Consider the following 14,254-nt stretch of genomic DNA (forward strand, 5'->3'; position numbering starts at 1 on the left):
CTGAACATACAAATACACATTTCTAAAAAAAAAAAAAAAAGTACATTTTCTTAAATAACCATAAAACCACTATCAGACCTTACAAAATTAACAATTCATTAATATCATCTAACCCAATTCTTGTACATGTTTCCTCCAATTATCCCTAAGAAGGTCCACATAATGCATTTAGTAGAAACACATCTCTTTGTTCTCTTAATCTAGAACAGTTCCCTCAATCCAGCCCACCTTTTTTCTTTTCCTTTGATATTCTCTTGTTGAAAAGAAGAGGCTATTCTGTTTACTGTCCAACTTTTGGATTTGTCTGTTTCTTCCCCTTGCAAGCTGGGAATTAGGTTTAAAGACTCGTTACATTCACGTTATATATTTATCCTCTTTAAAATATAACAAAATACAATGCAATGGTCCCGTACTTTCACTTCCCGATGACTTCTGTTCCTTGTCATCCTCCCTCCCTCCTGCTCCCATTCTCCCTTTCCTTCTCTCTCTCCACACAAGAATATAGAGTTGGAAAATTCTAATAGCACAGAAGAACAGAAAAATAAAAAACAAATGGAAAGCGCCTTTCCACTTCTCCCCAGAGTCAACCACTAATGATTTTTCCTTTCCATGTGAAAGCATGTGATGCATTTACAACATGCATTATATGTAAAAGGTAATTTTTTTTTTTAATCACCTCGAAGATGACTTTAAAAACAACTTTTTGGATTAAAATGACTGATACAGCTTTCTAAATAACGCTTTATTATTGAAATTCTAAAAGTGTATTTTAAATGTAATTCTCAAATAATTCAAACTACTAATACTTCCATTAACTACCCAATTCGACGTCTTCGCTTAGAAACACCACACAGACAGCCAAGAAAACCAATGAGTATCTGACTGAACCCAAACAGCAGCTCAAGGATTCCAACAAGCAGTAGACCTAAAAATGCTGAGAAGTGGATTATCCTGTGGTTTTCTTCAGAACTGAAGTTGAGGGTGGAGTTATTGAAACCGGTAGGAGATAGACAAGAATCACTGAAGAACCACTGTAGGTCGAAGGATTCTAGATGAATGTGACTGAAAAAAAAAGTGATACAAATAAGATATTAAGAAATATCACTGACCATCAAAGGAATGTAGCGTTGTGCTCAGAATAAATATAGTCAAACAATGCACTTTTGAAATACAGTGCCTAGAAACTATATGTAAGATCAGGGTTTTGAGCATGTGTCCATCTACCCTAGTAGTTTATAAAACTTTTATTCATTGTGTATCCTGTCATTCAAGAAGCGTTTCTATAGTACACCTACTCTTAGGTTGAACGATATGAAATTGCTGTTTTTCTATGTCTGAAATGGTCGAACATCCACAATTTCACTTGGTTCAACCTATTTTTGAAGGCAGTCTTCTACTTGCTAAAGATTTAAGCAAACTAAGGAGCTCAGTTTTTAGTGCAGAACTGCATGTTGCTTCTGCTCTTAAACCAGATGTACGGTTTTTATTCACAGGACATTTTAAATACAAGTGACTTGTGCCTGTTCTAACAGGGCTATGGAAAATGAGAAACTTTATCAACCCACACACTTACTGCCATCTGATCTTTGACAAAGGCACCAAGCCTATTCACTGGGGAAGGGACTGCCTCTTCAGCAAATGGTGCTGGGATAACTGGATATCCATATGCAGGAGAATGAAACTAGATCCATACCTCTCGCCGTATACTAAAATCAACTCAAAATGGATTAAGGATTTAAATATACACCCTGAAACAATAAAACTTCTTAAAGAAAACATAGGAGAAACACTTCAGGAAATAGGACTGGGCACAGACTTCATGAATACGACCCCAAAAGCACGGGCAACCAAAGGAAAAATAAACAAATGGGATTATATCAAACTAAAAAGCTTCTGCACAGCAAAAGAAACAATTAACAGAGTTAAAAGACAACCAACAGTGGGAGAAAATATTTGCAAAATATACATCTGACAAAGGATTAATATCCAGAATATATAAGGAACTCAAACAACTTTACAAGAAGAAAACAAGCAACCCAATTAAAAAATGGGCAAAAGAGCTAAGTAGGCATTTCTCTAAGGAAGATATACAAATGGCCAACAGACATATGAAAAAATGCTCAACATCACTCAGCATCCGGGAAATGCAAATCCAAACCACACTGAGATACCATCTAACCCCAGTTAGGATGGCTAAAATCCAAAAGACTCTGAACGATAAATGCTGGTGAGGTTGCGGAGAAAAAGGAACTCTCATACATTGTTGGTGGGACTGCAAAATGGTGCAGCCTCTATGGAAAATGGTATGGAGGTTCCTCAAACAATTGCAGATAGATCTACCATACGACCCAGCTATCCCACTGTTGGGAATATACCCAGAGGAATGGAAATCATCAAGTCGAAGGTATACCTGTTCCCCAATGTTCATCTCAGCACTCTTTACAATAGCCAAGAGTTGGAACCAGCCCAAATGCCCATCATCAGATGAGTGGATACGGAAAATGTGGTACATCTACACAATGGAATACTACTCAGCTATAAAAACGAATGAAATACTGCCATTTGCAACAACATGGATGGACCTTGAGAGAATTATATTAAGTGAAACAAGTCAGGCACAGAAAGAGAAATACCACATGTTCTCACTTATTAGTGGGAGCTAAAAATTAATATATAAATTCACACACACACACACACACACACACACACACACACACACACACACACACACAAAAAAAACCGGGGGGGGGGGAGAAGATATAACAACCACAATTGAAGTTGATACGACAAGCAAACAGAAAGGACATTGTTGGGGGGGGGGGAGAAGGGAGGGAGGTTTTGGTGATGGGGAGCAATAATCAGCCACAATGTATATTGACAAAATAAAATTAAAATAAATAAATTAATTAATTTAAAAAAAAAAACAAAAAAATAAAAAATAAAATAAAAATAAAAATAAACCAAACAAACAAACAAAAAAAAAGAAAATGAGTAACTTTTAGCCCTAACACGTCTATCTCAAGATGCTTTTTCTTGGGTTTATTATAGAGTAAGACAGAGTGTTCTTAGGGAGTTTGCGTTTCTGTATACCAACAACTGACATTCGACCTGGGAAAACACTACTGTTTTCAGCATGTTATTGAGTCTACTTTGTGAAATGTGCAGCAAGCATAGCAAGCATTGTAACTGTTTACTAGACTAGCCCATCTCCCCAACTAGACTGGGAATGCTGAGTGCTGTTACCTGCAAAGCTGAGCCTGGAGCCTGGTACATGGTGAACTGCTGCCATTCCCAGAGGACTGAATGTGTTTAGCATCTGTGGTTGGAATCTCTAATCTTAAAATCTATTAGTAAGGAAAATTTCTTTGGGTTTTCATTCACAACAATTATGCTATGCAAATTTTGAGAGTCTTTTTTAGTGTAACAAGGTAAGGGGAAAGGGAGGGAAACATTTTTTTTTCCATTTAACTACAAAAGTAGATTCTAGTTATTTTCCAAACTGAGCAGCCTATGCAGATAGCTAATGAATTAGATTTTTCATTTCTTCCAGTTTTTACAAATTGTGACTAGATTCAGGCACAGAACCATTTTAAAAGACTGAAATGAGCCATTTACAGTAACTCTTCAGTATTATTTGTTATGTGACTTAAATTTTGATTCATTCCTGTGCCTATAATATTATACTATGTCTGCATGAGTCCATTGGCCACTTTGTTTCTTTTAGGGCCTATAGTCAAGGGTTTATTTTTTATTTACTGTGTTTTTATTAAATTTTTTAAATTAATAAAGGTAATATATACTCATGGTTTACAGATTTCATTAGTTCCAAAGTGTAGAAAATAAATGTTGCCTTTGCTCTCCCAGAGCATCCCCCATTACCATTCTCCAAGGATGGAAGTTTAAGTTTCTGGTGTATACTTCCAGAAGTTTTCTATACACATACACATACACATATGTAGCCATAGATTTTTAAAATACAAGCATAACCCATCTGAGATCAGCTAGTCCTTTTAGGTAAGATCATATCCAGAGCATCCTGAATATAGTGATTGCTACGTTTCTGAGTGAGATTGTGCCAATTGGGATTTAATGTGCTAAATCCCTAAGAATCTGTTTGTTCCAGTAGTTGCATCAAAGAAAAACATGGCATTGTTTCAGCACCACACTATTGTAATCTTAACTAACCATCTGTGTGAGACACTGAGACAATGAAATCAGGTTACTTACGTTAAGTTTTTCAATGAAAATTCACAAGTGGCTACACTGTTGCTTTGAGTGTTACAAATGAGAGGACCTTCTGCAAGAGCCTGGATAGATACCAACATGCAGTACACAGCACCAATGACTGTGATTACGTTCAAAAGTGATGAAAGAAACATCTGGAAAATAAAGTAGAGCCATTTGCACACGTTATTACATGTTCTTGGTCTTGTTCAAGCTCACGTGCAGTCTTTTTAAATCAACTACTGACGTTCTCCAGTCATCCTACAGTTCTGGATCTTAAGATCACAGTTCAATTAGCCGCGAATTAAAAAGGCAGAGGGAAAAGTCTCTGCCACTTGATTACACTCACTGAAAGATGGCTGAGCTTGCCACTGTCTCTGAAAAATCTCAATCTTTATATTATTCCTGAGCCTTGTGCATTTCATCTGACCACCGAGATCTGGTTCTTCCTCCCTGTTCTGTGTACTTCCTACTTGTACTTGACTAGATCTTAACCACCCACACTTTAATGTCTGGTCTCTCAGCTCACTAACCTTTAATCTGAATTTGGCCCTGATTCTCTAAGCGACCAGCATCCTGCCGTGATCAATCAACCCTGTAGTGTTAGACAAGGACTTCCCAACCTCAGCACTACTGACATTTGGGCATTTTGCTGTTGGGGCTTTCTTTGTGAGTTAAGCCCAACACCTGCATGAAAAGTGGCTTCGTTATTCTCACCTGGCTGTGTTCTCAAAGGAGAGAGAAAACTTAAGTGATCATTGAAAAGATTAATTTTTCTTAGAAGGATATGTGCAGGAAAAAAAATATATATATCCTTAATAGAAATAAGATTTCAGAGAAGGTCCTGTTAAGTGTTTTGATATTTTTGCAGGGATTCATCTCTCAAGAATGCTTTGAGTACAATATAGAAGTGATGCAAAGTCAAACTCCAAATTATTATAGTTTGTAAAGAAAAGTGACAGTGAGGGGAAACTGAAAACAAATATTTATTGAGTACCTACGATGGATCAGGAACAAATAAATAATTATTCTAATCCTAGATAAATATCAAATGTCAGAAAAAGGTAATTTTAAAAATATTAATCTTCTAACTATTGTGGACATAAATATCTGTTCTCTAAAACAACATAGTCAAATCACCTTGGGTGCCCTTGAAAAATATTGATGCAGAATCTCTGGGGGCCGCCCAGTCCTTAGTATTTTTCAGATCTCCCTGATGATTGTAATGTTCCCATCTGACTGAGAACTCTTGCTTTAAAACCTCAGGCTCAGCCAGGCGTATTTACTGTGACTGCTTGTTATTGATCTGACCTTAGAGAATTATGAGAGCTCTCAGTGTTACTTCTGTAGTGTTCAGTAGTTCATGGTGTCAATAGTGTAAAGATTGTATTTTGGAGTCTGGTGGATTTGGATAAAAATCCACTTACTAGCTGTGCTACACTGGCAAATTATTTACTTTCTCCAAATATCAGTTTCTTGGTCAATAAAACAGATCTTACTATTTCCCAATTAAGCGTTTTGAAAGAATTAAATGAGGTAGCATATTTGAAAATGTTCTGAGCAGAGTGACACTTGGGTTAATGAGTATTAACTTACTTTTAACTTGGTCACAACTTTATAATAGGAGATAGGTATTAAATGTTTGAAAAAATAACTGGCATCTCCTTTAACTGGACCAGGACAATTATCATTCTGATCCTAGCAAAGCAGACTTTCATATGCACGAGAGAACTGAGAATATGCTTTTCCATAAGCGTTTTATGCACTCCAAAATTGATAAGTATTTGAGCATTATGAAATTGTTTATAGCTCTGGCTGTGTGACTAAATCTCCTTTCTTTGAAAACCTTTAGATTGGTGAACTGAAAATTGAGGAAAGGACTGAAGGATAGCTCCCAAACAAAATTTTTATGGAGGAAAAAAACCCCTGAGTTTCCATGTTACCATATAATCATCCTAAATAGCATGTTTCTAAGACTGTGGCCCTGCCAGTGGAGTCCTACTGTGATTCAGTAGTTGCTGATGACTTAGAGTGGCCTTGCCTAGATGTCAATAACAATTTATGCACTTCCGACTCCAAACCGATTGCTCCATACTCACTCCAGTTCTGTCGTTGCAGCACGCTCTTTTTCTTGCTGCCAAGGACATCACTGTTGCTGGAATGACCTGGGAATTACGTTAACAGGAAAGATGAGTGTTACACTTATTAGATGAAGCAGTAGTACTACTCTCTGACTTCCGCTTGCCACCAGTTATAGGGAATCAAGGCTCAAGAGAACAAAAAGGAAATCTGTCAATGTCCTTGATCTTGTGACCCTCGTGACTCCAATTTCAACCATAAAATTAAAAGGGGTGGTGGTGGGCAGGGGTGGTTCAAGACTGCAGTTGTGAAGTCTTCCATCTACATTCTTAGTTTACTCTGAGTCATCTGCCGAGAAACTTGGATTTTGAGTAGATTGGGATGACTTATGCTTTATTTTATAAGAAATATTTCTGAAAGAATGGTTGCATCATCCAAAATTCACCTTTTTTTTTTTTTTTTCCATTTAATACAATCTCCAGCCTCTTATCCAATTTCCTTTAAATTGCATAAATTAGTCTGGCAAGCCTCCAGAAAGGAAATGAATGGTTTTGCTTGCTGGGCAGTTGGGAAGAGATTCTCTCCCTACCTCCTCCCACTTGTCTAACTTTCTTCTCCCAGGGTCACCATCATCTTGCTAGTTTCCCCAAGCTTATATCTGAAAATTATTTTTGGTTCCACATTCTCCTTTCTGCTTCTATATCCATGATATGTAATGATCTCATTTTACACTGATGTCCAGAAATCTTTTATATATTGCATTCTCTATTAAGGGAAAAACATATTGCTAAGGAAAGCTGTAAGAAATGACACCGTATTCTCGGGACTTAGGTTTCAATTTTTAGTTATATCTAGTCAGCAGCTGTCACTAGAAATTCTTACTGGAAGGAGTTTTGTATCACTGAAGGGTGGGAAGTAAATTACTTCCTTCCACTTGAGAAATTTTAGCCATAAGGGTTTTTTTGCCATCTCAGCACAGCTGCCCATGACTAGCTCTCTCTCTACTTCTCCTCTCATTTTGTAACATTTTATTGAGCTCTAACTGCATGCCAGGCACTGCTGTTGCTTTACCTGCTGTAGATCATTCCATCCGTATAACAGTCCTATGAGGCAGGTGCTGTTACTATCCCCATTTTACCAATGAGAAACTGAGGCACAGAAAGTTTGAGTAACTTGCTAAAGAAAGTGGAAGAGGCGAAATTCATAGCTAAGCATTTGGGCTCCAGCGCTCAGACTCTATTCAGTCTGTTCCACATTGACTCAATTCTTATACTTCTCCCCTGTTCCCACATAGGTCTTGTTCATTCCCATTCTCCCCACAACTGCCACCTTGCTCATCTCATTGTCCTCCTTCTAACTGCTCCTTCCTGATGCTTTTTTCCAAGACCCCCTCTACCTTTGTTCTTTCAGAACAAGTTTAAGGTTTACACCTCTTGCAAGGCAGCTTTCCTAACAAACTTCACCCCATCTAATCATGTGCTAACTCCATGCCAGTCATCAAGCTTTGCTGACACATTGCCTTGAACACAAACCCCCTTATAATTCAGAGGCCATATGTATATATGACTGCCCAGCCACTTCAGGCATAGCCAAAAGTCCAGAAGAAAAGGGAAAAAAATTTTAGCCACCAAATAGGTGACAGCATGCATACACTAAACCTCTTTTGTTGTACCTGTAAGTTATACTGCCTCTGAGCTTACAGAACAAGTCATTTAGAACAGGAACTGACAAACTGTGGTCTGCCACCTCTTTTTTGTAAATAAAGTTTTACTGGAAAACAGCCATGCCCATTTGTTTACATATTGTCTATGGCTACTTTTGCACACCATTAGTAGAGTTGAAGAAACTGGTTTGCAAAGCCTAAAATATTCACTATCTGACTCTATAGAAAATGTTTGCCAACCACTGATTTAGAAAATCGAATATTTTAAAAGAAAGTGGAGCAACATTAAATTACAACTCAAATTGATAAATCAATCCATTTTTCTTATTGGTGTAAATTAAACTCTGATAACTTTCTTGAAGATTAATTTAAGAGATACTAAATATTTACTTTCATAGTTCACTTGCAAAGGGGTTTTATAAATTAACAATAACTTACAGTGTGTGAATCACCACCCAGTTGACTTCATGGGCATGTTAACACATCTTTGTTATGCTGTTATGGGTAATTTGATAATTCATTGTGTTTCCAACAATTTTGCCCATTCAGAGCTGTAGAAATTGGACGGACTTTTTATGGAATGGACAAAATGTGAAAGAGTGTGTGTGTGTGTGTGTTTGTGTGTGTGTGTGTGTGTGTGTGTGTGTGTGTGTGTGTGTGTGAATTATAAATCTTCCAGTTAATCTCCTACCAAAATGAATAAATATAACACTCTCTTCAATTCCTAATCATATTTGAATGCATAAGAACTTCTGTAACATTAAAAAGTCTTGCTAGTCTTTCGTTTTTATAAAGGAAAAAAGTAGTATTGTTCATTTGTCCTCATAGGAACCCATGCTTTTATCTAGTTTTAAAAGTCATTTATATGATTTTACAAATGAAGCACAAAAGAGCTTTAGACCATTAGAAACTCTGGTTAGAATTTAGACTTTTGGGAGTCCTCTAAGTAATTGAATATGAGAGTAACACACAAAGCCATAGTTCATGATAAATATAAAAACTATATTTTGCAAATTCTTGTTATGCACCATATCTTCTAATCTGCTTAACATTCAACAATTTGTTCACTGTTAAGACTTTAGTAATTGACTTTGCTTAATTACCATTATGTAATAAGTGAATTCAATGAGTAAGTGTGATTAAAATCAGGCTTACAATTTACTTCATATGAAATAAAATGGCCTTTCTGTTTATATTTTTTCAAGAAACATTTTAGGTCTTTTATAATACTTGAACTAATGACATTTGTGTTAGTTTTTTCATTTATCAGATAATAGGCTAAAGATAATTAATTACATAACATTTACTTTTGGTCATGGTTTCAAAAGAGGAAAGGTTCACCTCTGTTTTGGGTGTCAGAAAACCATAAAATGAATGTATTTCATGAAGTAATCAATAATGAATCCAATAGTTTGTATTATTAGCTGTATCCTGCAAAATCCCATTTTTGGAGCAGTACTAATTTGAAATGCTACATCAATTTTGTAAAGATTTCAAGAACTATAACCAAAACACTTACCACAGACAGTGATTTCCTGATTCCATTAACTTTCTGTGTATTTGTAGGTATATTGAGAGTTCAGTATTTTGAAGTAGTTGGTATTTGGACAGATGTTGTAAAGGACTTAATTTTTTTGAAAAAGATATTCCTCTATATTCTATATATAAACCAAGATCATGAAAATACACCTGTATTCCGAGCACTTCTATCTGTTTGCTTGTGGACATAGCCTAGAGTTTGAGGCTCTATGAATTGGATTTTTCAAAGAGTTGTTTATGCTTTAATGACATTCTATAATACTGAGTAATAGATATATCCTGGTATTGATATCTTTTGTTAATTTTTATCAAGGGTAATAAAAGTAAATTTAGCTGTGGAACAAGGATATCCAGATTCTCTGAAACTGTTTCACAGGTCTGTATAAACTTTCTATGATTCAGTTTCCTGGTTACTTAAATTTATGGAATAAGTTATGGATTGTATTTCACCTCTGTCAGCCTGAGATGGGTGTTGGGGACTATGGTACTAACACTGGTGGAAACGACTTTGGAGTCAGATAAACCTAGACCTGGGTTTCACACCTACTGTGTGACCTTGTTAGCATTCTTAACCTGTTTGCTGGTCTGTAAAGTACAAATGATATCTTCCCAGATTAGTATAGAGGTGAAATGAGATAATAATGTAACATGTGAGCCCAGTGGTTGGCATTTAGTGGGTGGTCAATAGAAGATTTATGGACCTCGGTCTGTCTCTGTGTCTTTCTCTGTCTCTTCCCTCCCCTGTCCCTCACCTCTTCAAATAGAAAAATGCAAGGGATGTAAACCACCTCAGTCTCCTTTAATGTTAGTAGAAATTATTTTTAAAAGTTCTCATGGGGTTTGTGGCAGTGCCAGTTTACATCTAAAGCCATATGAGCTATTCTAAATGGATTATCTCAACTCAGGAAGTTTTAGGAGCTTCATAGAAATGACCATCGTAAAGTCATGCTCAGCCAGGTGCTCCTGGCTTCTGGTGTAAGCAGATGCACAGGAGGCTTGCACTAGTCAAGTAGAGAGAAGTTCTACAAGGGGGGAAACAGACACAAAGATTTGCAGTTACTTCATACTGTTGAGCGATGTGTTTTCTCTCTTTCTGCTGAAAGAGAGCTTTTATGGCAGTTTGAAAAAATAGCCCAAAAATTTCCAGAAGCTTCCCCTTTAATTAGCTCTTTCCACCAAAAGCAGGTGAACAGATTGCTCCTGATGGTGAAGGAAAAGAAGCCATCAACCTCTGGGGAGCGCTTCCTAGGATGGCTTCTTGATGCCAGAGTGGTCTCAAGTCCGGTCTACCAGCCAGTACCAGCTGAAGGACAAATTTTATATGAAGTTTAACATATAATAGCCTAAGAGTGTTATTATATAAGTCCGGAGATATGACCAGCAACAGTGACTGATCATCATTAGGAATTAGTGATTCAAGTAGAAAACTGTGTCCTGAATTTCTTTAAAAGTTGCCACCATGCTTTATTATCTCTAAAACACTGATAATACCAGTCCTTGCAGCTCTCTGTCTCTCTCTCTCTGTCTCTCTGTCTCTCTCTGCCTGTCTCTCTGTCTCTTCTCTGTCTCTGTCTCTGTCTCTCTCACACACACACACACACACACACACACACACACACACACTCACTCTCACAACCTCATTTCTCTGGCACTAACTAGACCGCCTGAAGTAGCACACAAGAAGTAAAACAAACAAAGACAAGCGCCCTGGATGCTGAATTTTCACCTTCGACATCCACATACCCATTTTATGAACATGGAAACAAAACCATAGGATAAATAATTTGCTCACTGTAATATATTGGAGAACTATAGCTGAGATGAGTTGCCAGATCTGAAAACAGTGTTCCACTCTCCGAGGGAGTCCTACCCAGGCCTGCTACATCCGAGTTCCCAGGAGAAAGTCTGTAAATCTAAATATGTAAAAGCCTCAGGTGATTCATGATCGGGTACATTCCAGAGTTCTGTATTGCACTGCTCTGCAGCAGATTTCACCAAAGGTTGACCTCTTAATAATCATCAAACTATTAAATGACCTCCATAGTGTTCTGGATCTACGTAATAGCTGAGTCAAAAAGTCCTTGAAACCCAGGATTTCACATTTGTATCTCTTAGGCCACCTCCCTTCACGTGCAGGCAGTGCCACATTCCTGCCTGACAACTATCATCATCCAGGATGGTCCTTGTGCATGGGAATGTTTTCTCTCATCCCTACCGAGGAACCCACTGCTATCGTATTCCCTGTAAATACTTAGTGGGGCAAAGGAAAGTTGAGGGAATGAACTGGAAAGGTCCCTAACATTAACTATAAAGCCTGGAAGAGCATCTTTACATGTGAAGAAATGTGATAGGTAATAACCCAACCAACTTTTATCAATTTATTATTCTTTTTTCCCCCGAGCTCTCTAGCTTGTACAACATCGTTTATTTAAATTACCATTCTTCACTGATGGCCAGTATAAATTAATGTTATACCACTGCTGCTAAATGTATCCTAAGCCAAGACAGAGCTCACTCTAAGGCTGAAAAACAGTCTGCAGGAGTTTGGTAAAATAGGCAGGCCCTTCTCCAAATGAAGTCACATAAATATTACTCACCATCACACCTGCTCCTATAATTCCTGGGAACCACCACTCAAAGCAAGAGATGGGGTTTTCAAAAAACTTGTCTTCCTCGACTAGGTTGGCAACCAGAGGTATTGCATTGAGAACTACTCCCAAGAGAAGCAGAATCAGTAGGGAGAACCCATTGCAGGATGTCCATCCCTCGCAGCAGGTCATGGTCACCCTGGTTCAGTTAGAAAACTCTTCCAAGCAGCTGCACTTGTGAGGAACTGTCTTACCTTTTATCTACACCTTCTGGTTAATGTTTAGCACTTATGAAAAATGAATTGTGGCAACAAGTTCAGAGTCCAATAGGGTAGGACATTATTATGAGAAGTATAACAGGAACTAAGGATAATTTTATATTATGACAGGGTAAATGATGAAAGGCGGAAAAAACAAACCTACGGTTTCTGTGAGATAGTTACACATGAAACTAGGAATATAAAAAAAGGTGAGTTTAAGATAAGCTCCTCTGATATACTCTTTTATTAGTATGCCTCATAAAAAGTAGAAATGAGAATACCCAGTTAACATAAACTGTTTTTTCCTGTTTTATTGATATTATTATCAGCTATCGAAGTTTATTGTGAAGTTGTTCAACAAGAAGATGAACGTATATGAGACTGGGAGAAAAATATTTTTTTTACCCTGCCAATGTTTTTGATTAGTCAAAATATGGAGCATTCAGGTTGTATGCTCACATACACACAATCAAATGTTTTTTTGTTATAGTATGCATGTTGTAGACTAACTCATCTGGAGATAGCCCATCTAAGACATGTGGGGGGTTTGGCTAACACTACCAGACTAAAAATGATCAAATATGGAAACCAGAAGGAATGATGACAATGGGAGAGAAATTGGAGGGGAAATTATCATATCTTATTCAAAACCTGAACACTTGATCATGTACAGTGTTTTAAATTTCTAGACTGTAGCACCATGTTGTTTCCCTAAGGGTTTGTGAGCTCCTCAAGAAAAGGCTGTATCAGTTGGGATAGGCTTTAAAATTCAAAAGTTCTCATTTATGCTAACGTGCCATCATTATCTGCAAGGCGGCTCTGCTTGTGGTAGTTACTGAGAGACCCAGACTGGCGGTAGCACCGTCTTGATCCAGGCTCCCACAACCACAGAGGCAGGGTAAAAAAACGTGGTGAGCCATGTACTGGGTCTAAAGGTTTCTGCCCAGAAATGACCCACATCTCTTCTGTTCACATTCCGTTTGCCAAATGAGCCACTCAGTTATGCTTGAGTTCAAGTGGGTGATGAAATACAAACCAATGTGTTCAGAAGAAAAGAATGGAACAGTAGCCAGCTCTAATAGCTACAGTGACTTCCTTCTGCTTCTGTGTGCTCCCCATCCCAGCCCAGAGCATGGATTCAGCCAATGCTGTTAGGAAGTCTGTGGAGTCCACAGCTCAGGCGTATGGGCTTAGAGAGGGGCATCCCATCCTGCAGCAGCGGTGGGGCACACCGAGCCTGTGACAGTGAGCATGCATGGTCGTGGACACTTAAACATCAGTTCCAGTTTGGGGTCTAAGCAGGAAATGACTCTTTGTACCAAAGGATTAAAAATACCCTCCTCATCACCACAGCACACAAAACACTGAGAATGATTGAACAAATACCACTACAGAACAGCCCACCACAGCTGGGTTGAGAGACAGGAGACACTTCCATTCGTACACTTCTGCCTGGTTGAGATTTCTAGAACAGTTACATAATTTTCTATAAATATATCTTTTTCTTTTATAAAAATGAACAATTAAAATTATGTTTTCACCGAGTCATGCAAATTATATGATTATGTAATTATATAATATTATATAAGTAAATCATATGTTTATTACTGATCAGATCCATGGGAGGTGGCAGTTACTTATTTTCAAATGTGGGCTCTGTAATGCTAAATCTTTTTGCTGTCTTCATAAGATGTTGAATTGAAGCACTGTTTAGATAATTGTTTTATACCTAGGGACCTGAACTAGGCAGACTCTACCTGACTATGAGAATCAAGTTTGATTTCCAGAGTCTTTGCCAGAGACAAAAACTAAGTACGTTGCATGGTTTTGCTGGTGGACATAACTTATTTCCAGTTGAGTTTGGTACTCCTTATACTTGTGGCTAGAAGTAAGTCAAGAAT

The 14,254-nt window shown here is 37.6% G+C and overlaps 1 protein-coding gene across 1 annotated transcript; it reads right to left on the reverse strand.

The window, feature by feature from the left end:
• Positions 1–815: 815 nt before the first annotated feature.
• On the reverse strand, positions 816–12,285 carry TM4SF20 (transmembrane 4 L six family member 20). Its single transcript, XM_063086677.1, has 4 exons — positions 12,103–12,285; positions 6,324–6,389; positions 4,228–4,379; positions 816–1,062 (listed from the first exon to the last, which is right to left on the reverse strand). Exons 1-4 carry the CDS (start codon positions 12,283–12,285, stop codon positions 816–818), a joined length of 648 nt encoding a protein of 215 aa, XP_062942747.1.
• Between the last annotated feature and the right edge of the window lie 1,969 nt (positions 12,286–14,254).

This window comes from Cynocephalus volans, chromosome 1 (assembly GCF_027409185.1).
Source record: "Cynocephalus volans isolate mCynVol1 chromosome 1, mCynVol1.pri, whole genome shotgun sequence".
Classification (NCBI taxonomy): domain Eukaryota; kingdom Metazoa; phylum Chordata; class Mammalia; order Dermoptera; family Cynocephalidae; genus Cynocephalus; species Cynocephalus volans.